A 22,734-nucleotide genomic window follows, 5' to 3' on the forward strand; every position below is an offset into this window, starting at 1 on the left:
ATCTCTATGTGATATGGACGTATCTTGTGCATACAATTGGGCATAGAATTCAGTGAGAGAATTTCGAACTTCTGCAGACGTGGTAACCAGTTGTCGTGTACTATTATGAATTTTTGCCACTACAGTGTGTGTTCTGGCGGCCCGTAACTGATTTCCACCGATGGCTCCGGTGCCCTCTCCAATTCAATTTACACATTGACTGTATACCATTACCACCCTCATGCGAGGCCTTCTTATCCTCTATGTCAGCCATGGGCTTCACACAAATTATTTCCAGCCCTACCCACAAAGCCGGTTACACCCTCAACCTGATTTTTACAAACTCCCACCTCCTCACAACCTCAGCCCCCAGCTGCACCCCCATACCCTGGTCCGACCACTCACTCATAAAAACAGTCCTCTCTATAAATAAAGTATTCTGCCCAAACAACAAACAAAACAATACTATACACTACAGGAAGTCTTGTTCCCCAGAGGAACTGTCCCTATCCCTTTCAACCTGCTGAATTTAGACCTCACTAACGAAGACACGGCCTACAGTTCCTGGAAGAAAATCACTAAACACATCGCTGATGAAATTTGTCCCATTAACACCAAAGTAATAACACCATCCAACCCAGAAAAAAACCTTGGTTCACTCCGGAACTTAAAGCCCTTAAACTCCAATTACGAGCCAAGGAAAAGAAATGGCATGTGGCCAGAGGATGTGGTTAGGGAGAAGTCCATTAACTGCTATTAATCAAGTTGACTTAGGGAATAGCCACTGGTATTACTGGCATCAATAGCATGGGATCTACTTAGTGTTTGGGGATTTGCCAGGTACTTGTAGCCTGGTTTGGCCTCTGTTTGGCCTCTGTTAGAAACAGGATGCTGGGCTTGATGGACTCTTGTTCTGACCCAGTATGGCAACTTCTTATGTTCTTATGGCATAAGAACCCCTCCCCTGCCCTTCAGACTTCCTACAAACACACCCTTCACACCTACAGAACATCCATTATGAAAACAAAAAGAGACTACTACGCCCAGAAAACCCACAACTACCAATACGATGCTAAAGCCCTCTTTGCTTATGTCTCATCCCTCACAAACTCAGCTCCCCCTCCTATCTCAGATAATGACGCCAAAAACAAGTGTATGGAATTAGCTAATTATTTCCACACCAAAATCACCAACATTATCTCGAAATTCCCACTAACCTCCACCCTCCCTCTTACTAACCAAAAAACACCCTGTAACACTCTCATCTCCTTCGAACTACCTCGGCTTCAGAGATAACAAGACTCCTAAAGAAAATGAAACCCTCCACTCACCCAAAAGACTCCATCCCTACAAAATCTCTCCTTGCTATCCCAGACTCCATAGCCAAACCTATCTCCGAAATTATTAACCAATCCCTCACCCTAGGCAGAGTCCCCGCCGAGCTGAAACAAGCTACCCTCAAACCCATCCTGAAGAAACCCAATTTAGACCCCGCAGTCCCTGCCAATTACAGACCGATATCCAACCTATCGTTCATAGCAAAACTCATGGAAAGGGTAGTCAATGTTAAGCTCATAGAACACCTTGAAAGTCACAACACACTATTCCCTTCTCAATTCGGCTTCCAAAATTCTTCAACACGGAAACCTTGCTAATCTCTCTCACCGACACAATTCTCAAAGGGCTAGATAAAGGCCAAACATACATCCTGGCCATGCTAGACATCTCTGCAGCCTTCGATACTGTCAACTATAAACTCCTAATCAACCGCCTTTCTGATATCGGTATCGCAGGCTCAGCCCTAAACTGGTTTTCCTCTTTCTTAGACAACCGCTTCTACAAAGTCAAAATTGGCAACCATGAATCAAACTCAGTCAAGTTATCACATGGAGTTCCCCAAGGCTCTTCCCTCTCCCCTACCCTTTTTAACATTTACCTACTACCTCTATGCTAACTTCTTGCAGATCTTGGACTCACTCACTATGTATATGCTGACGATGTCCAGATACTCTTCCCGGTCACGGATTCTGTAACAAATGCCCTTAAAGCCTGGGATAAATGCCTCTCCTCAATCAATAGTCTTCTCACTAACCTTAACCTCGCCCTAAACACCTCGAAAACTGAATTACTCTACATCTCTCCAGCCTGCCACCCTCCACCATCTCCTCATCCCTCCCATCCCTTCTCACAACATGTTAGAGACCTAGGGGTCACCCTTGATGACCACCTCAATCTCCAAAAACACATAACCAACGTTACAAAGGACTGTTTCTATAAACTACACATATTGAAGAAATTAAGACCCCTCTTACACCACAACGATTTCCGAACAGTCCTCCAATCTACACTATTTACAAAGATCGACTACTGCAATACCCTACTCCTGGGATTACCCGCGTCCACCACCAAACCTCTGCAAATGCTGCAAAATGCAGCAGCTAGAATTCTTACCAACTCTCACAGGTCAGACCACATCACTCCAATCCTCAGAGATCTCCACTGGCTTCCCATCCCAGCTAGAATCCTTCATAAAAGCCTAACTATTATCCACAAAACCCTTCACAATAATGAGATTCACTGGCTTAATGATTCTCTCCAGTTTCATATCCCCAACAGACCTACTAGATCCGCCTACCTAGGGACCCTGACCACCCCCTCATACAAATCCACCCAGCTCACTTCCACCCGAGAACGTGCTCTCTCCATCGCTGGCCCTACAGTATGGAACTCGATGCCTCCAGACCTACGGTTGAAGCACTGTACAAACACTTTTAAAAAAAAGTTAAAAACCTGGTGTTCAAACAAGTATTCATGTACCCAACCTTGTCTCCGTCCTCACACCCGGTATTATTACTGTAACAATGTAATTTCTATTGCTACATAACTCTCATACAGCCAATCTGGTAAACTTCAACTATTATACATTGTAACTACAATATACTGCATTAACTATTGCCTCTTAACTGTTATTTAGTATGTAATATAATCCTCTCTTAACAAAGTTGCTCTCAACAAAATTGCTCCTTTAACGAATTTGTTTAATTTTCTGTCTTCTTCCTTGCCATTCTACTCACTTGGTCTCCCTGACCGTTCCATCACTCTTGTCCCGTTCCTTACAATTCCCCTGTTAATTGTAACTTTTATCCTTCCTTTCTTTCTATTTAGTTTTTTGTACCCCAGTTGTATGTGAACCGATGTGATATTCGATTTGAATGTCGGTATATAAAAGTTATAAATAAATAAATAAATAAGGATCAGCACCTGTCCCTCTAGGAACTAGAGGGGGACGGGGTGGTGGGATACCTGAAGGCCCTTGTCTAGGCTCTGAAAAGGAATTGGAGGAATTATCGGAGGCACCGATGGGAAAAGGGGCATCGAAGGTACCGGCGCAGGAATCGAGGGCATCGATGGATGGCTCGGTGGCGCCGACGGACATATCGGCACAGATGGTTGGATTTGTGGCGAGGGACGTATCGATGGCTGAGGCAGGACTCCGGATGGAGGGATGGTGGAACGGTTGTTTCTCCTCCCGATGATAGTGTAAGTGGAGAGGGCACCGGAGCCATCGGTGGAAAAGCAGCAACGAGCGCTTCTATCCTGGATAGCAGCGATGCCAATGCTGCTGGAATCGAGTCGGTGCTCGGTTCCACAATCGGTATAGGTGTCGGTGCCGGAGGAACCTGGAGTCGTTGCATCGCCTTGTCTATGGCCTCCTGAACCATCCGGTCCAGTTCTTCTCGGAGACCTGGAGCAAGCAGCCCCGGCTCCAGAACAGAAGAAGGAGGCAGAGGCATAACCGGAGGGACCAACGTTAAAGGCGGAGTTGCGGCTCCCGATTCCCTTTTGGGTGAGGGTTGCCTCGGTGACCTGGTCACCGAAAAGGTCGGTTCCTTTTCTGGATGGGGTTATTTCGATGGTGGCTCGGACGATGGCGAGGTCGATGACTTCACTCCCTCGATGGTCCGAGGCTTACGATGTCGATGGCGATGTTTCTCTCTACGATCCCCTCGGTCCTGAGGGGGAGTAGAAGATATCGAAGGCCGAGATGTCGTTGATGCCGGATGGTCACCGGCCGATGGTCGATACTGGCACGAAGTTGACGGTGCCGGTTCAGACAATGTCGATGCAACGGACGGAGTGTGGGTTTGAGCACGGGAGAGAAGTTCCATCTTCTCCATTCTGGCCTTGCGACCTTTTGGTGTCATTAAGGCACATTTGGTGCAGGTTAGGACATCGTGCTCTCTTCCAAGACACATTACACAGACTTTATGAGGGTCTGCGATAGACATGGTGCGAGTACAGTCCGGGCACCGACGGAACCCTGACGCCATGGCCATGGCCATGGTACGGTCGACGGCCAGTAGGCTGCGAGGGTCAAACTCGACGGTAATCGACGGAAAACTGGTAAAACCTTACCAGAGTACCGTGACTTGAAAAATGTTAAAGGAGGGGACCCCAGTGGGGCAAATAAACTTTTAGTAATTCCGTGAGGAAAATTCCTGTCAAGAATCTCTGCAGAGCTCCTTTACCGCGAGGCTGCTGCTGCGCAGAAAAAAGAAGACTGAAGGGGGACCCCTGCTGGCTGCAGGGTTAGTGCCATGCTGGGCATGCCCAGTAGGGGCCAGTCAAAGTTTCTGGAAACCTTGACAAAAGTGTTCCATGATTGGGCTCCCATCCTGTGATGTCACCCATATGTGAGGACTACCATCCTGCTTGTCCTGTGAGAACATAAAGAAATAATCAATTCTTGAGTATGTACAATGTGGATTCGAGTAGAAGGTGTATGTAAGAACGTGATTTGAGGAAATTGTACCCTCCAAATGTCAACTATGCTCCAGGTGTCCATAAAGGAGCGCCATCCCCTTCTAGTAGGAGAATTCACATTTTTTCCGGAATTAGAATCTAACTGTGGGTCTTGTACAAAATTAAAATCACCACCCATAACAAGATCCCCTTCCAGGTGCTTCTGAAGTAGTTCATTAAGGATCTGTATAAAAGGTAGCTGATTTGAATTTGGGAAATACACATTTAACAGTGTAATGATATGCTTTTCCCACTCTTATCTTTACAAGAATATATCTACCAAGCGGATCCAAAATATGCATGATCTCTTCATGCACTAGTGGTCGAGAAAGTAGGATGCCCACCCCTGCATATTTATTGCCCTTTGTACTAGCCGCCCAATGTGTCACTGGGTATTGTGGGAATATCAGGAGACATTGATGGTGCTTTCGGACATGTGTCTCTTGGATGAACACAATGCCTGCTTTTTGCCTTTGTAATTCTCTCTTAAGGAGCATGCGCTTTTTAGGAGTATTAAGGCCTTTTACATTTAGGGAACAAATTTTAGTTGCCATTTAACCCTTGATCATATAGTGAGATGTGAAAAATAGTGCAAAGGACCTCAGACCGAAGCAAGTACCCATTAGAGGAGCCAACCCTCTGCAGCACCCTCTGAACATCCAATCCAGTCCCATTGAAATCCCAACCTCTACTATACCAGCCCCATTTTGCCCGTTGAAATCCTGACCTCTGCCCAGATATAGAAAAAAAAATACCACATGTCCCGATGATTCCCCGTTCATTTCCTAGAGTATCCCCGAAATCTCCTACGGGATACTAACCTCCTGAGGGTCTGCATCAACTGACACTTAACGGGCCCCTCACCCTGTGCCCATTCTCCCCAAGCCCTGCATACAATGATAGGAAACGGTGAAACCCGCTATAACCAAATTATTCAACCAATAATGGGATATCAATATGAGCAACTACCCCCTTCTCCTACCAAAGACTAACGTAATACTTTGCTACTAAAACAAACTGTGCTTGTGAATTGTCAATTACCTTACTGGGGTTACTTTCATGACCACTCTTCTGCTGCAGTAAGATTTGAGTCCATATGATTGAAAAGAAAGGAAATCACATCAGCCTTGTTTTGAGCTAGTGATCGGCTGTTGTCGGCGTAGCCTCTTGCCGCCCTTTTCTGCTCTCTGCCATCTTGGTGCACATCCATCTTCTGTGGTTGCCGCCGCCATTTTGGAGGCTTGGAATGATACTCGAAGCTGTGCTTTGGTAAAAGCTACGACAGCTTCCTCCAATGTAGAAATCTTGAATGAGATGCCTTGAACCTGGAAGGTGAGTCCAAACAGGTAATTCCATCGGTATTTAATGTCATTTGCCCCTAAGGCTAGCTGTTACTTCCCGGAACTCGTATCACTTTTTAAGAGTGACAGGTGATAGGTCCTGATAAACTGAGAGGACGTGGTTTGCGCCATTTTATTTCTTTCTGCTGCCTAGCGATGGCATGTATTTTTCTTTTTTTGGGTAACTGGTGAAACAGAGAACTATGTCTCTAGGCCGGTCCTCGCTTCTCGGGCCCAGAGCTCTGTGTGCGCGTTCAAAGGTTATCTCCGAAGGAATAACATTTGCTCCATCTGAGTCTGCACTGCTCATAGCAAGTAAAAAGGAGCATATTTGGGCTGCCACTTTGCGGGTATCAGCGAATTCGGTGGAGTCCAGAATTCCCCATATCCGGAGATTGTTCCTCCGGCTCCTGTTCTCCAAATCTTCCATTTTAGCTTGAAGTGTTAGAATCTCTGAATTCGCGTCTGAGAATTGTGTGTTCAGATGATTAAGAGCGTCCCCTTGGCTGTCCATTCTGTTCTCCATTTCATCCACCCTGTTGCCAAGTGCTGCCAGATCTTCCTTTAAATCAGCGACAGACGCTGTGATGTCTGCTTTATACTGCTTAAGATCAGCTCTCAGCTCGACAATCCATTGCCGGGCCTTGTCTCTGGTTAGGAGAGATGTATTTGGGAGCGAGTTTTGATCGGTGTCTTCTCCGCGTCTGTCGGCTAAATTTGCGGGCTCCTCTAGCTCCCGCTCGTTTCTGTTGGCGCCATCATATCCTACCTCCTCCTGATTCTTCTCGTAAGAAAACTGCCAGAGATCGGTGGTTTTCCATTTTGTAGTCATTATCAGTGACAGCAAAGTATAGCCCTCGTAGGTGACTTTGTTTGTGAGAAAAGCACTCAATTTCTGGAATTAAAGGCTCGAGGGGTACGGAGCTCAGTAGCTACGCGTCCGCTCGCATCGGCTGGCAACAGCGCCCCCCCAGCTCAATTGGAGTTTTATCAGAGATCTGCTAGACATGACTCAGGCATTGGCTTTCCTTCTGCAACAAAGGGTCACTGCTCTGATGGCTGCAGCTGAGGAAATTGAACAGATTTAGCAGATAGCTTGGCAGTTGTTTGTTGTCGAGCTTCATGGCCTCGACAGTGCATGTGACTCCCATGGTACGTCTATTCCAGAGAAGAGCCCAATATTACTTAAGATCTCAGTGGCTGCAGGCCACACAAGATCTGAGGAAGAACATCAGAATCACCAAACCATTCAGGGATTTCCTATCCTGGTGGCGGGACAGTTCCAAACTGGTCAAAGCCATCCCTTTCCAAATTGCTCCAATCCAAATTATCATCACATCAGATGCATCCAACCTGGGTTGGGGAACTTATGTAGATGGCCTTTGCACCCAGGGCTCTTGGTCTGCCCAAGACCGGTTGCATCAGATCAATTTCTTGGAGCTCTGGGTGATTTGGTATGCTCTAAGGGCTTTCCAAGATCAGCTTCCAACAAAGTTGTTCTCATCCAGAATGAGTCAGGTGACGATGTACTACATGAACAAGGAGAACGGTACAAGTTCATACCTTCTCTGTCCAGCTATGTGGCTGGACCATTTCTCATGGGATAGTTCTCAGAGCACTTACCTGGCCAGCATAGAGAACATGTTGGTGGACAGATTCAGTCAGTCTTATCTGACTGCATCCACATAGGTGGTCCCTGAATCAAAATGGAGAATCAGATCATCTGGTGAACTCCTGCAGTGGGCTTGTTTGCATCCCTTGGAACAAGAATGTCCCGCTCTTCTGCTCCAGACAGAGGGAGGGTGGCCAATTAGCCTTAGATGCATTTATCTTCGTTTGGGGCAAGGGTCTTCTGTTTGCCTATCCTCCACTTCACTTGGTAGCAAAGACTTTTTGTTGAAGCTCAAAGAGGACAAGAAGACCATGATATTTTGGCTGAGATAGATCTGGTTTCCTCTCTCCGAGAGATAACCATCAGAGAACTTATCAGTCTGGGGACTTTCTCAGATCTCATCACTCAGGATCAAGACCAGTTGTGTCATCCCAAGCTCAAGTCCCTGTCGCTCACTGCATGGATGTTGAGAGGCTGATTTTGCAATCCCTTGGTTTGAGGATGTCTCCCCCTTTTTTTTTTTTTTTTCTTCAAGGATAAAGAAGTTCTGTGGACTAAAGTGGAAGAGATTTGCCACATGATGTGAGAAAATGGCCCTAGATCTTTCCTCCTGCTCCACACAAAAACTACTTGAGTACTTTCTACATTTGTCTGAGAATGGTATCAAGACCAACTCTACTAGAGTCCACCCTAATGCGATTGCACTTACCATCACCATGTAAAAGGTAAGTCCATCTCGGTACAGCCTTTACTTGTATATTTCAAGCATGTTTATTGTTCATATGAAGCCTCCCATCAGACTACCCACTCTGTTGAGGGTCCTCAACATGGTGTTGTCCCAGCTGATAAAAGCTTCCGTTGAGCCTCTGCACTCCTTTGACCTGAGGTACCTGACCTGAAATGTCTCATTTTTGGTGGCGGTTACTTCAGTATGCAGGGTCAATGAGCTTCAGGCTTTAGTAAATTATCAACCTTATACTAAGTTTTACCATAATAGGGTGGTCCCGCATACCCATCGAAGGTTCTTGCCTAAGGTGGTGTTGGAATTCCATCTTAAGCAGTCAATCGTCCTTCCAGCATTTTTCCACAGGCCATATATTCACCAGGGAAAACAAGCACTGTAGAATTTGGACTGCAAGAGACCCTTGGCCTTCTACCCGGAACAGCTTGAAGAAGAAGTTGGGAATTACCGTTGCCAAACAGACTGTCTCCAACTGACTAGCAGATTGCATCTCTTTCTGTTATGCCCAGACAGGATTGAATCTGGCTGGCCATGCCAAGGCTCATTCTGCCTGAGCCTGGCATAGTCGGTGCCTCATCTATGATCATTCTCCATGGAGGAGTTCTGCAAGACTGTGATGTAGAATTCTCTCCGTTCATCGCATTAGTCTTTGGATAGGAATGGCTGACGCAACAATAGTTTTGGCTAATCTGTCCTTTGGAATTTATTTGAGGTATAGAAACCAACTTTTTCCCACCTAGGACCAGTTGTTTTGTTTCCAGGCTGCCCCCCCCCCCCAATAGGTTAAATATAAATACAATAAAGGCTTGTTGCCAACAAAAACATTATTGTTTTACCCATTGGCTGTGGTTTTGTTTCCCGATTTTCACTGGCCTGTAGCTAAGAATGAACCATGTGTGGACTGCCATCCTGCTTGTCCTCTGAGAAAGCAGAATTGCTTACCTGTAACAGAGTTCTTTGAGGACAGCAGGATGTCAGACCTCACAACCCTCCACCACCACCACCACCACCTCCCCGTGGAGTCAGATTCTCCTCAATTTCTTTTTTGCTAAAAAAGGACTGAAGAGACCCCCACATGGGCACATGGTATAATGGCATGCCGTAAACATGTCCAATGCGGCTCAGTCAAAGTTCTAGAATCTTGACATAGTTTTTCCATGCTGGGCTCCACTGGATGATGTCATCCATGTGTGAGGACTGACATCCTGCTGTTCTCAGAGAATATCTGTTATAGGTAAGCAAATCTACTTTATTCAGAAATACTTAGCAGGAGAATTCCTTACGTAAATCTAGCCGAATATGTGGAAAAGTTACATGTGTAACTTTACCTGGATGAATTTGCCACTCACTGACTTACTGAATTTTATTCTCTTAGAGAATGATGTTCAGTGCAATTTGTCTAGTTAAATTCTAACTTATCTGGACAAATGGTGGGATTAGAAAATCCCTGCTAGCTCACAGCCTCCAAGTTATCCAGATAAGTGGTTAGCTGGATAAAACTTGGCAAGATAATTTGGAGGAATTCTGGGGTAGTTTTTGGGCAGCTTAAGTTAGCCAGCTAAGTGCCTGAGTCATCAATGCATTTTCCCATAGACACAGAATGGGAGAAATGTCTTAGTGAATCAGGCCCTAAGTTATCCAGCTAGTTCCAATATTCAGAATTAGCCAGTTAACTTATCCAGCTAACTCTCAGAGTCATTTTTCAAAATGTGATGGGCCGTTATCATGTGCATTAGGGCATTATAGCATGCAATAACACCCTAAAACACACAATAACGACCGCATTGCAATGCTAAAATTTAAATGAGGGAAAGGGGAGGGGTTTGGTTAGGGTTTTAAAAAATTTTGCGCCCGGTTGCTCTGCGGGCGATAATGTTTCACACATCGCCGGCAATAGCACCTGAAATAACTACACCTTTTTCATGGCGCTATTGGGGCGATAGTGTGTGCCATGGCTGCAACCGCGGCGGGAGAAAATGCACTGCCGTGATGTGGCCAGGTGCACACTCTCACCCCGCCCCACCCTTTTTCTGGCCACGGCTCATCATTCCCTATATTTATAGTGGAATGATAAATCCTACAGTCTGGTTGTGCTGTAAAGCAGCCCTAAAGTTCTCTGGATAAACTTATCTGGCTAATTTTAAAATAGTCAAGTATATTCAGTGGCACAGCCATGCCCTTGAATATCTCAGCAAAGTTAGTCACACAATTTTATTCGTCTAACTTTGTCAGTTGCCTAGTGGTTGAATATGGATCTCTTGATGTTTAAATTAATCAAAGCAAAGAAGGAGGACATCGCAAAAATTAATAAAGACAATATTTTTAGGATTTACAATATATGAAATGTTGGAAAGAATAATATAAATAGTGCATCCAAAGTACACATATGCGCCTGGCATACACACCACATATAGACATTCATATGCACCCACCTCGCCCCTCATGCCCACAACTCACCAATATCCCTCACCCTCGTACATCCCACAAATTCCTGCCCCCCACACACATACCTGTTCCCAGCACACCCACAGACATAGGGAAAATAAATTATGGAGTTTTTCAGGTTCCTCCCCAAACATACACACACAACCTAGTGGATATACTTTATATATGTGTATATATATATATATATATATATATATATATATATATATATGACTCTGTATGTGTGTAAATTGGGCATGTGCTCGCAGGGGTGTGTTGGGATAAGTGTGTGAGTGTTTGTATGTGAGGTTTTATATATATATATATATATATATATATATACACTCACATACAAACACTCACACACTTATCCCAACTACATTTCCACACCCCTGCGAGCACATGCCCAATTTACACACATACAGAGTCATATCCCCAAAAAAAACCCTACCCTCACAGCTCCACTTAAGCATTACTCCGCCACAGAATTCCCACAAACCTACTTAACATACATTCATCTCCCAAAACACTCATTTAACACCCCCCACATATACATACACTCCCATACCCCCAGACGTCCCTACATGCAACCTCTCCATACATATCCAGCATACACACAACCCTCAACCACAAACATTAAACAATAAGCTGCTTCACAATCACATCTACTATCTATGCACAGTCATACCCCTAAAAAATATACCCCACAACCCCCATACACACACACACGCACAGAACCCCATAATAAACTGCTCCCATATGCATACCTACACTTCTGTCCCACCAGATACTCACTCACATACACATCCCACTTATACTCTCCCTTACACTCATGCCCTCCATTCCCTCCACAACTATATACACACACTCCTTCAACAAATTTAAGTTGGAAAACATTCCCAAAGCTATGCCTTGGCAAGCTTTCCGTTTGTAAATATCAAACTATAAAAGTACTGAACATAACTTAAAACCATAAAAGTCTTTATTGACTCCCAAAAGAAAGACTTTTTTAATTTGAAAGATTCTCAGCATTCTTTGTTGAACTTCCAGAAGGGAACTCAGAAAGTTATTAGATGATCCATATAAATCCAGACACAAATACAGTGTTCCACTCCTACAAGAGCTGCACCAGGGGAAATTTCAATGTTTTTGGAATCTAACAAGATCACAACCTTAATAAGATAAAGGGAGCAACAAAGACATTGCTATTCTCTTTTGATAATGGAAAGAAAACTTTCAAACGGGACACCACTAATTCTTCTCTAATGTGTTCCAATAGTCAAAAAAGTGTTCTATTAGCACAGCTGAATAGTCCCCATTGCCTCCTGCTCACTGGAACAGTTAGCTTATTCGTTTGAAATTAAATCCTGTTTTTTGTTTCTGTAAAATTTGCACCAAAAGAAAATAACTAAACTTAACATAAGAAATGCCATACTGGATCAGAGCAAAGATCTATCAAGCCCAGCATCCTGTCTCTGACAGTGGCCAATCTGCATCAGAAGTACCCGATAGGATCCCTGAGAATAGATCCAATTTTTCTTGCTCAGAAAGGAATAAGCTCTTGCATCTCCAAGTCTACAAGGCTAATAGTTTATGAAGTTTGCCTCCAGGTTCAAACCATTTTTAAATTTGGCTATGCTAATTGTTTTCACCACATCCTCTGGCAACAAATTCCACAGTTTAATTGTACACAGAGTGAAAAAATACTTTCTCTGATTTGTTTTTAAAGTGCAACTCATTAGCTACATGGAGTACCCCTAATCCTAGTACTATTGGGAATGGTAAATAACCATTTCCTGTTTACCCGCTCTACACAGCTAATAATATTATAAACCTCATATCTCTTCTCCAGGCTGAAGTGCCATAACCTGTTTAGTCTTTCTTCCTAAGGGAGCCGTTCCATTCCAATTATCATTTTGGTTATCCATCTCTCCACCTTTCCAAGTTCTGCTATATCTATAGTACCTAAATATAATCTACTTTGAAGTGCCTGAAAAGCGGAATATAAAATAAATAAATAAATACTTTTTTTTAGATGGGGTGACCAGAACTGCACAAGGTACTCAAGATGTGATATCTTCCATTTTATTTACCTCTCCTTTCCTTATAATTCCTTACATTCTATTTGCTTTTTTCACCGGTACTGCACACTGAGCTAAGGATTTCAAGTAATCTTCCACCGTGATTCCAAGATTCTTTTCCTGGAATATGGAACCCAGCATCCTATAATTATAATTTGAATTATTCTGCCCTATATGCCTCACTTTGTATTTGTCCACATTAAATTTAATCTGCCTTTTGATAAACTTCTTTACATAATTTTCAAAACAAATTCTGATTAAATTAGCAAAAAAGCTCTGCTATTAATTAAAAAGTATAAGTTTAAAATAAATACAAGTTGCTTAGTACAATGAGCTCTGATTAGTGCCTGCATAACTGAAAATCTGATTTCCTTTGTGAACAAGCTTGCTATGGCAAACCTGATTCGTGGGAATGAGTTGGAGCTGGCAGTCTGTATGGGTACAGTCTTAGGAGAGAATGCAGCTCAAGCAACACATTATGCACTAGAGTTACTGGCAAGAAAATGTATGACGGTAACAACATGGTAAGAATTTTAATTTTCTGATGTATTGTACTTTTAAGGGTAAATAATCAAAGGACTTTATGTGTTAAACATGTGTTTCTTTTAAGAACAAGAAGGATCAGAGGTAACCCAATGTGAAGATTTGACTTCAAAACTTCTAGAGGTTTGAACGTATGCATCTGGGCATGTGCAGCCTGAACCATGTTGCCACGTTTGCATGGAGTGCCTTCAGTCTCATCTTTTCTGAGAAGCCCATAGGTCATGGTACTCTGTGCTTGCTCTCTTTTCCTCTCACTCTGCTCAGCAGATTTTTTTCCTACAGCACAAGAATGGTTTATCATGGGGCTCCACCATCATTTTTCACCCCTTCTAGTCCCCTAAGCAGGATTTTCATTTAAATTTCAAGTTTTCTTTGTATTTTGTCAGCCACATGGTACATCAGTATTAGAGAATTGAGCAACATTGGTTGTAATTTTTCTCCATAAATCAAGTCATTTCATTTTGCCTAGTTAATTTTTCCCCTGATGCTTTAATCTACACAAAGATTTTTCCAGGTCACAGGAAATATCTTAGATTCATATTAGGGAAGCACCACCTACAATATCACATGTTGCCCTGTGACCTAGTGTCAGCATTCTAAGGGGTTCACAAAATGTCTTGCTGTGGTGCTGCACATCTACGCAAATTAGGGATGTACATGTTTCCCTTCCTGGACAATTGGCTAGTCGAGAGCACAACTCAAGGAGCTGCTGCAGAATCAAATCATAAAACCATCCATGTTTTAGTGTTGCTAGCGTTCGTCATGAACTACTCACATCACACTTGAGTCCTTCATCTCAATTGGAATTTATAGACAAGACTTAGTCGAAAGCCTTCCTCCCACAAGAGAGGATTGTTGCATTGATGACTACAGTTAGGAGACAAGAAAGAGTCATCAGATATCAGCATGGGACATGTTGAGGTTGTTGGGCCTCATGGCATCACCATTGCAGATTAATTCCTTGGAATGCTTCAATATAGACCCAATGGACCCTAAGATCACAATGGAATCTAGTCTCTCAAGATCTTTGGGATAGCATCTATATCACCTAACCTCTAATGGACTCCCTGTCCTCGTGGCTGATTATTTCCAATCTGGCCAAAAGAATACTCTTCCAAATTCCTCCTCTGTAAATTGTCCTAACTATGGATGCATCCAATGTGGGCTAAGGAGCTCACCTAGATGAGCTTTGTACCCAAGGCCTTGATATGCTCAGGAAAAGTTTCATCAGATAAATTTAATTGAGCTAAAAATGATATGGTATGCTCTAAGGTAGGGGTAGACAAATTCAGTCCTCACATGCCACCAAAGGTGTTTCCCACTTGCCGAAAATCTGTTTTGCTACCCCCCCCCCCCCTCTCCAGGGACCACTAGTGAGGTTCCAAAGTTCGATTTGGTCTGTCCACCAGGAAATTCTCCTTCCTCTTCATCCTACCCCAGATCAGTCCAGACAAGTGGGTCTAAGCATCCATACCAGCAGATGGAGGCAGAGAACAAAACTTTGAGGCACTGATACATATCCGAGAGTGCCACCTGTAGTCCCTCAGTATTTCTCTGTCTCTAGCAGATGGTAGAGGTGCAAACCTGCAGTCTGGTAGTTAAAATAAAATAAGATTGGTTTAGGATTAGAGAGAAGATAGAATGCTGAAGACAGAGCTCCGAGAGGTGTTAGGTTCCTTCGTGGGCCATCCCTCTGGTTGAGCAGGGCGAGCGGGGGGTTGGAAATCCCTGGCCAGACTTGACCCTTGATTCCATAGAAACATAGAAATGACAGCAGAAGAAGACCAAACAGCCCATCCAGTCTGCCCAGCAAGTTTCGCACTTTTTTTTCTCATACTTATTTTTTACTCTTGGCTCTTAGTAACCTTTTGGTTCTATTTCCCTTCTACCCCCACCATTAATATAGAGAGCAGTGTTGGAACTGCATCTAAGTGAAATATCTAGCTTTATTAGTTAGGGGTAGTAACCGCCGCAATAAGCAAGCTACACCATGCTTATTTGTCTACCCAGACTAAATAATTCAATCCTTGTTGGTTGTTGTCTGTATATAGATCCACTTTTCTTCATTCCCCCTGCCGTTGAAGCAGAGAGCTATGCTGGATATGCGTGAAGTATCAGTCTTTCTCCCCTGCCATTGAAGCAGAGAGCTATGCTGGATATGCATTGAAAGTGAAGTATCAGACTTTCTCCCCTGCCGTTGAAGCAGAGAGCTATGCTGGATATGCGTGAAGTATCAGTCTTTCTCCCCTGCCATTGAAGCAGAGAGCTATCCTGGATATGCATTGAAAGTGAAGTATCAGGCTTATTTGGTTTGGGGTAGTAACCGCCGTAACAAGCAAGCTACTCCCCGCTTTTTTGTGAATGCAAATCCTTTTTTCCACATTTCCTCTTGCTGTTGAAGCTTAGAGCAATGTTTGGGTCAGAGCAATGTTGGAGTCTCATTAACCGTGTGTAAGTTTATTGAATAAGGGTATTATCTCCAGATAGTGCCTTCATTCCCGCGAGCCACACACTCTTCATTCACATCCTCTAGACTTTATGGATCCACAGTGTTTATCCCACGCCCCTTTGAATTCCTTCCCAGTTCTGGTCTTCACCACTTCCTCCAGAAGGGCATTCCAGGCATCCACCACCCTCTCCGTGAAGAAATAATTCCTGACATTGGTTCTGAATCTTCCTCCCTGGAGCTTGACTCAGAACCAATGTCAGGAAGTATTCCAGGGGAGGGCATGGTTCCCTCACTCCCCCTAAGGTCTCTCACCTAGGCTGAATGGCTGCCGCGTCCTGGAGCTTTCAGAAACAGGAAAGTAGTATTTTCATTTGCTTTTACTGTTCTGTGTGGCTCAGCAGGCTGTTTCTTTAAGAGATTAACTTAAAAAAAAAAAAAAAAAAAGGTCAGAAGCTGTTAGGCCTGTTCATTTTTTCTCCGTTGCAGCGCCTGAGGTGTATGTGAGCTTGGCATTGGAGTGAGGAGGAAACCGCATGGCCTGAAGCCAGGCAGCGGTGGCCGCACCTTTATTTTCTCCTGCTCAGGGTTATTTTTAGCTGCGAGACGCGTCGCGTGCGATGCCATCTCCCGCTCAGCGCAGGAAAGCCTGTCGGGCCTGACGGGAGAGGCGCAATCTCCTCAAGGCAGCCCATCTCTGCCCTGCCTGTGTCTCTGGAGGTGAGGGAACAATGGCAAAGGGATCATGGGGCAGACGCTGCACACATGCTGCAGGTCCTGTGCAGGAGACCCCGGGGGGGGGGGGGGGGGGGGGAGTGAAAGAGACGGCGACCATTTTAGCTCCACATGGCAGGAGCCCTGACATGGATGGGGAAGGCAGGGACTCCCCTCCCCTACTTTCTTCTTTGCATCAGGGGCCTAGAGGAGGGGGAGATGTGCTCGCAGATGCAGGGGAGGACCCGGCGCCGTGGAGCAGGGAGACCGCTACGGATTTTCAGAGGATTTTGTTTTATTAATGCATGAGGCCTATCTCGCCAGGCAGGAGCTGGTGGCAAAGAGGCCAGCTTTTCAGATGATCTGAGGCAAAGCTAAGAAGGCTTGGTCTGAGGCGCTTCCTAGGATGGGGGGCATTTTGCGTCTGTTGGATCTGGATAAATCATGAGGGGCGGATCTTTCCTCCGAGGATTCCGATGGCGCTGATCCTCAGGGTGGCAATCCACAGGACCCGCAGGTGGACCTGGGCTCTGGTCATGTTGTGGATCCGATGACTGACCTGCTGGGGGACCCGGATGCGGATGAGGTCTGTCTGGCAGAAAGGGATGACCCGAGGGTGGTCAGGTTATTCCATAAGGAGGAATTGCAGCATCTCATCCCACAGGTTCTGAAGGAGCTAGGGATTAAGGTTGCTCAGGAGGATTCCGAAAATGAAGGGATAAACCAGGTGTCGGAGGGACTGCATGGACCTCTGAGGGCATTCCCTTTGCCAAAGCAGGTAAAAAAGCTGATTGACTAGGAATGGGATTTCCCAGAAGCTGGTTTGAAGGTGGCCAGGGCTATGGCCAGGTTGTATCCCCTGCCAGATTAGAGCAGTGGAAACTGCCAAAAGTGGATGTGGTGTGTGCCTGGACTCATTTTGGAAATCTAATTTTCTTCTTCAGGGAACTATATTGTATTCAGAACAATGTTGTTTGTTGCTGTCTCTTTCATAAAAAAAAGTAGCACTTTTATGTAGTATTTTGCATATATGAAATTAAGGATTCCTCTGAAGAAGAAAATTTGATTTTCAAAACACAGCCCCTGTCTGGTTTCTGCAAGAGTCCAGGTGCACACCGCTTCAAAAAAGATATTTTTTTATGTACATTCTCTTGGTATATTGCATTTGAAAATGTATTTAAAAAAATATTGAAGCATGGATGGAGTGGGGCAATGATGACACTATGACTAGCCGTTCTTAGTAAAGATTTGGTAGCCTAAATATATGAGCAATTTCCGTAACATGCTGTTTTTTGTTTTCAGAGATTATTTGTTACAGGTGATTTGTTTGCACACTGTGGTGATTTTTATCTTGAGTGTATTTTTTTTTAGTATTGGTGTGACCAATGACATTCATTTTGAGAGCAGCTTTCAAAAACCAAATTCATCTAACAGACGCAAAATCCAAAAGTATTTTGAAAATATCCTACCCTATATCCTTGGAAAAGTGCCAGCTTTGTGCCACAATTCAAAACTTTTACCAGCCTTTTTGTGGATGCATTCCTGGGATAAGGTTAGGGCCAGGGATGCAACAGCACACACATTTTTGCCAGAAGTATCCACAGAAAAAGGAGGTGTACATCTATGCAGGTAATTTTCCTTGGATAATTTTCAAAGTGAAAGTACATGCATACTCTCCCTGGTACCAAATAAGAGAATCCATAGCTTGGTTTGGTGGTAAAGTGGTATTTCAAATCTGTAACTGTTGTGTTTTGGGATAGAGCTGAGTTTTCTTAAGATTCCTGATTTTCCACAATTCTGCAGGCATGTTAAGGGCCGCAAAAACTGACCCTTGCACTTCCTGGGATCTCTTCTCAATCTCTCTCCTCTGAGAACCCTTTCCTTCCCCATCTCTCAGAACCCCTGCATTACCCCCATTCTCTCTAGCCTTCCTCCCCTCCCAGCAAGATCCCTTTTTACTGAAAAAGAACCAAATAAACTAACCAGACACTCAAGAAACGTCAGGAAACATTTTTAGAAAGTAAAATTAAAATCATTTAATATCACGCGTATGTAGATATATGCAAATGGTACTAATGACACATAATTGCCACAAAATTTTCAAACTCTTGTTAGTATATCAACTCCTGAGCTGCCGCAGGATAATGGAGTCTGGGATTTGGTAAGTGTTTCATGATACACCTGGACCCTGAGGGACAGAAGAAACAGGGTAAAATGAGCCATATGAAAATGCCCAGCCTTTATGTAGGTAAACGTGCACGTGTTGCTCCAATCACACATACTTTTATCCACATTCTCGAGGAGGGGTGAAGCCAGGGGAAGCCACATCACACACAGTTTTGAATATATCTGCAGAGAAGAAACAGGTGCAATATTTCTGTGGGTACTTTTTCCTTGGGTAGTTTTCAATGGGAAAATTGCACATGTACTTTCACTTTGAGAATTGGTGCAAAATCCGTTGATAAAAAGTATCTGCAGATTTTGCTTCTGCTCACACAGTTTTCAAAATTGCCTACACCAGGCCTGCTTCATCAAGATTGTTTTTCCATAGACAAAATGGGAAAAAAAGCCTTAGTAAATTGGCCCCCATTGATTCTTGAAAGGAGGCCTCATTATTTAGAGCAGCCTCTGAAGGCAGGGTGATTATTAAGGATCCTCGTAGCCATTTTTATATCAAACAAAAATAAAGAAAGAAAAACTGAATGTCATACATTATAAAAAGGCAATGGAGATAAACATTGAGAGACATTTCACATTTGGTTTGGGTAAGAGATCTTTCTGCCTTAACCTTATGCTGCTAAAAACATGGAGGAGAATATCTGGCTAAGTAAATTAGCCAGATAAACATATACGACTAACTTAGCCATATATTCAGCAGCAAGACCACATCACTGAATATCCCTGAATAAGTTTGAGGTAGTTGGATAATTTTATTCAACTAACTTTAGACCTGCTCAATATCAGGCCTGCTTAACGCAAATTTTAACTACACCTTTTTCATTTGTGTAAAACCATGCGATAGGGCTTTATTGTGTGTTGTGATGTTTTTGCACATGCTGTTTTTAGTGGTTTTAAGCTCCTGGAGAGCCAGCCTAGCTATCAGGGCCCTCCTGTGGGAGGGGGAGAGAGCCTAGCCTAGCCTAGCCATAATGCCATCACACTAGATAGGTATTTATATCTCTATGGGAGGTCCACCTAGTAACTCGAGGTGAGGTTTAGGTATTAGTGTAGGGGTTAGGGGCCACTTTGACATTCAAAGTGAAACGTTCAAACAGAACAGTGCTCTCTTGTGAAGATTTGACAACCTTCAGAATGAGAAACTCACCCAAAGATGAGATTTGTGTAATGTTCTCTCAACCTAGCTTGATGGATTCTCTACCTGGGTAACATCAAGCTAGGTTGAGAGAACATTGCACAAATCTCATCTTTGGGTGAGTTTCCTCACTCTGAAGGTTGTCAAATCTTCACAGGAGAGCACTGTTCTGTTCATAAGTCTCACTTTGAATGTCAAAGTGGCCCCTAACCTCTACACTAATACCTAAACCTCACCTCGCGTTACTAGGTGGGCCTCCCATAGAGATATAAATACCTATCTAGTGTGAGGGTATTATAGTTAGCCTAGTCTCTCTCTCCCCCCCCCCTCCCCCCACCTGGTTGTTGAAGGGCCCTGATAGCAAGGCTGGCTCTCCAGGAGCTTAAAACTACCAAACATGGTCCCCCCCCCCTCAGTGGACCATGTTATCGCAAAGTGCCAAAAAGTTATCCCAATTTGCACTGAGATAGTGCTTCGCATAGGTATTAGCGCAAATTGCGATAAACTACCTATTACCATAAAACACACCCCTTTTACTATTGCATGCGATATTTAGTGCATTTTGATAAATCCAGGTCTAAGTTAGCTGGATAAGTAGATCCTCCCTAGAGCACCCCTGTCCCACCCCCCAACTCAACAAGATAACTGTTTAGCTGGATAAATAATTATCTAAGTGGCAGCCGTGAATGCAGCTGGATATTGGAACCTTGCCACGTGTTCAGGTAAGTCCCAACTTATCCAACTAAGAGCTGCTGAATATTGCTCCCCCCCCCCCCCCCCCCGTGCTTGCGAAACTAGGATAAAATGAAAACTAGTCAAGAGGATTCATTTTAGCAAGTGTTAATAAAATGATGTTAGAATTTTTTCTTTTTTCACTGCTCCTTTGCTGCTAGTTGTTTCTATTATTCTTTGTTTCTAAATACAAAGATAGTTATACTTCCATGTTAATTAAAAAAACAAACAAACAGTTTAGAACTGGTTACTCTTGTGCTTATTATTACTTTGACTTTCTTTTAGCTTTCCATCCCTGGGATACAGGTATTTTGCTGCTTGTACAGAAATGTATTTTATTAAGGGATCTGTACACTAATGTGTGTTAAAAATGTACATTAATATCCATTTTTATGTCACTATTACAGTACATTCAACTTGTTATTCATTAAAGGGTGTAAAGCTAAGCTTAGCTTTTAGTGAATTGAGCATTAACAGTGTAGCCAGTTAAAGCATATGATTTACTGGCTACAGTAAGACAGGCCCTGCTAGGAGCTGTTATCCACTTTCCCTAATCCCTCAGCTGAGTATCAAACTATCAGGCTTTCTGAGCCCCCCTTCCCATCATAAAGACAAAAAAGCATGTGGCTGCCCAATACCCTTTCCCACCCAAGGACTGAAAATGAGGGGCTCTCAGGCCATAACTTCTCCCAGACCTTCAGGCTCCTCTCAGTATACTCTCCCTCTCTACTCCTTCAGATGCATTCCAAACTGAAGTTTGAGGGCAAGATGTAGAAGTGTTCCTTCTAGTCTCCAACTTCACTTCGAAACAAAAGTAGATAGGGCTCATGGTAGAGGATGTCAAGGCCCAAAACCCCCTTGTTTGCAGTTTTCGGGTAGGTGGAAGGTGGCTCAGGTGGCTACATGGTTTGGTACTTGGAGGGGACTGAGGGTGTGGGGATCTAGGTCAGCTACATGATTTGCTACTTGGGGTGAGTGGAAGTGCAGTTTTGGCAAACACAAGTGTGGGATGGAACTTCTGCGTGAAGGAGTCTTCATCTTGACTTTGGAGAGAGATCCATCTCCATCGAAGCTTGTATTAACCCCCTGTAGCTAATGCTACAACTTATCTACACCTCCCAAACAGGCTGATCCAATATCCACGCAGGAAAAACAGGCTGTCATGATTGAACACTCGCTTTCCTAGCATGCGCCCATCATCTCTCCAGGTGCACAGTGCAGTAGGCAAATGAGCTGCTGCTTTAAAAAAGAGGCGTCAGGGGAAACTTTGCATCCCTAGCCACCTCCTTGGCATTTGGCACCCAGGAGATGTGGCTGTACACGGGTTAGGAAAACTGACGCTCATAAATTGAGCATCCGTTTTCATAACCTGACCACCATCAAGACTGTTTTAAAAAATCTTTTTTCACGTTGCTGCTTTCTGTTGTTGCGCCAACCTAATATAGCCATGATACTAATCTGAGGAACCACAGAAAAGCAGTATTTTCCGCTTTTCAGTTAAACTTTTGGGGCTTCTCAAGACTTAATGCCAGCTCTGGGGCTGGCATTAATTTTTGAGGGTTAAAATGTGCGTGTCAGGTGCACATTTATTTTTTACATAAGTGGGTACTAGCTAATAGCTTCATCAATGTGGCATTTACATGTGATGAGCGCTATTAGCTATGCACTGATTTGGACACGCTGATCTCCTTATTGCATGAAGGGTTATGGATGCGCAGCCAACCATGGGTTTACCTGTGCGCTAGCCTGAGTGCATGGTATTGCATTGGCATGTAAGTGTAGTTAAGTTGTAAAGTTAACCAGTGGTTTAACCAAAATCACATTACTTTATATGATTTGTGCTGTCCTGTATGAATATTAATGAGCTGTTTTGCATGAATTTGCATGTGTTTCAACTCTAGCATTTTCATTACATTAGTTAACATTAATTACGTCTTAACATTAACACAGACTAACATGTTAAAGTGTATTAAATATGCAAGCATTAAGGTGCATTGTAGTGTGA

The 22,734-nt window shown here is 43.7% G+C and overlaps 1 protein-coding gene across 6 annotated transcripts in view; it reads left to right on the plus strand.

Moving 5' to 3' along the window:
• The window catches only part of WDR17 (WD repeat domain 17), a 533,217-nt gene that overhangs the window by 436,460 nt on the left and 74,023 nt on the right, over positions 1-22,734 (plus strand). For all 6 annotated transcript variants that reach the window (XR_003852810.1, XM_029578099.1, XM_029577946.1 and 3 more), the window contains one exon: positions 13,366-13,505. Coding sequence is in view for 5 of the 6 variants with exons in the window: in XM_029578099.1 (XP_029433959.1) it covers positions 13,366-13,505 (140 nt within the window). In the remaining variant the exon portion in view is untranslated. The remainder of the gene's footprint in view (positions 1-13,365; positions 13,506-22,734) is intronic.

This window comes from Rhinatrema bivittatum, chromosome 1, assembly GCF_901001135.1.
Source record: "Rhinatrema bivittatum chromosome 1, aRhiBiv1.1, whole genome shotgun sequence".
Classification (NCBI taxonomy): Eukaryota; Metazoa; Chordata; class Amphibia; order Gymnophiona; family Rhinatrematidae; genus Rhinatrema; species Rhinatrema bivittatum.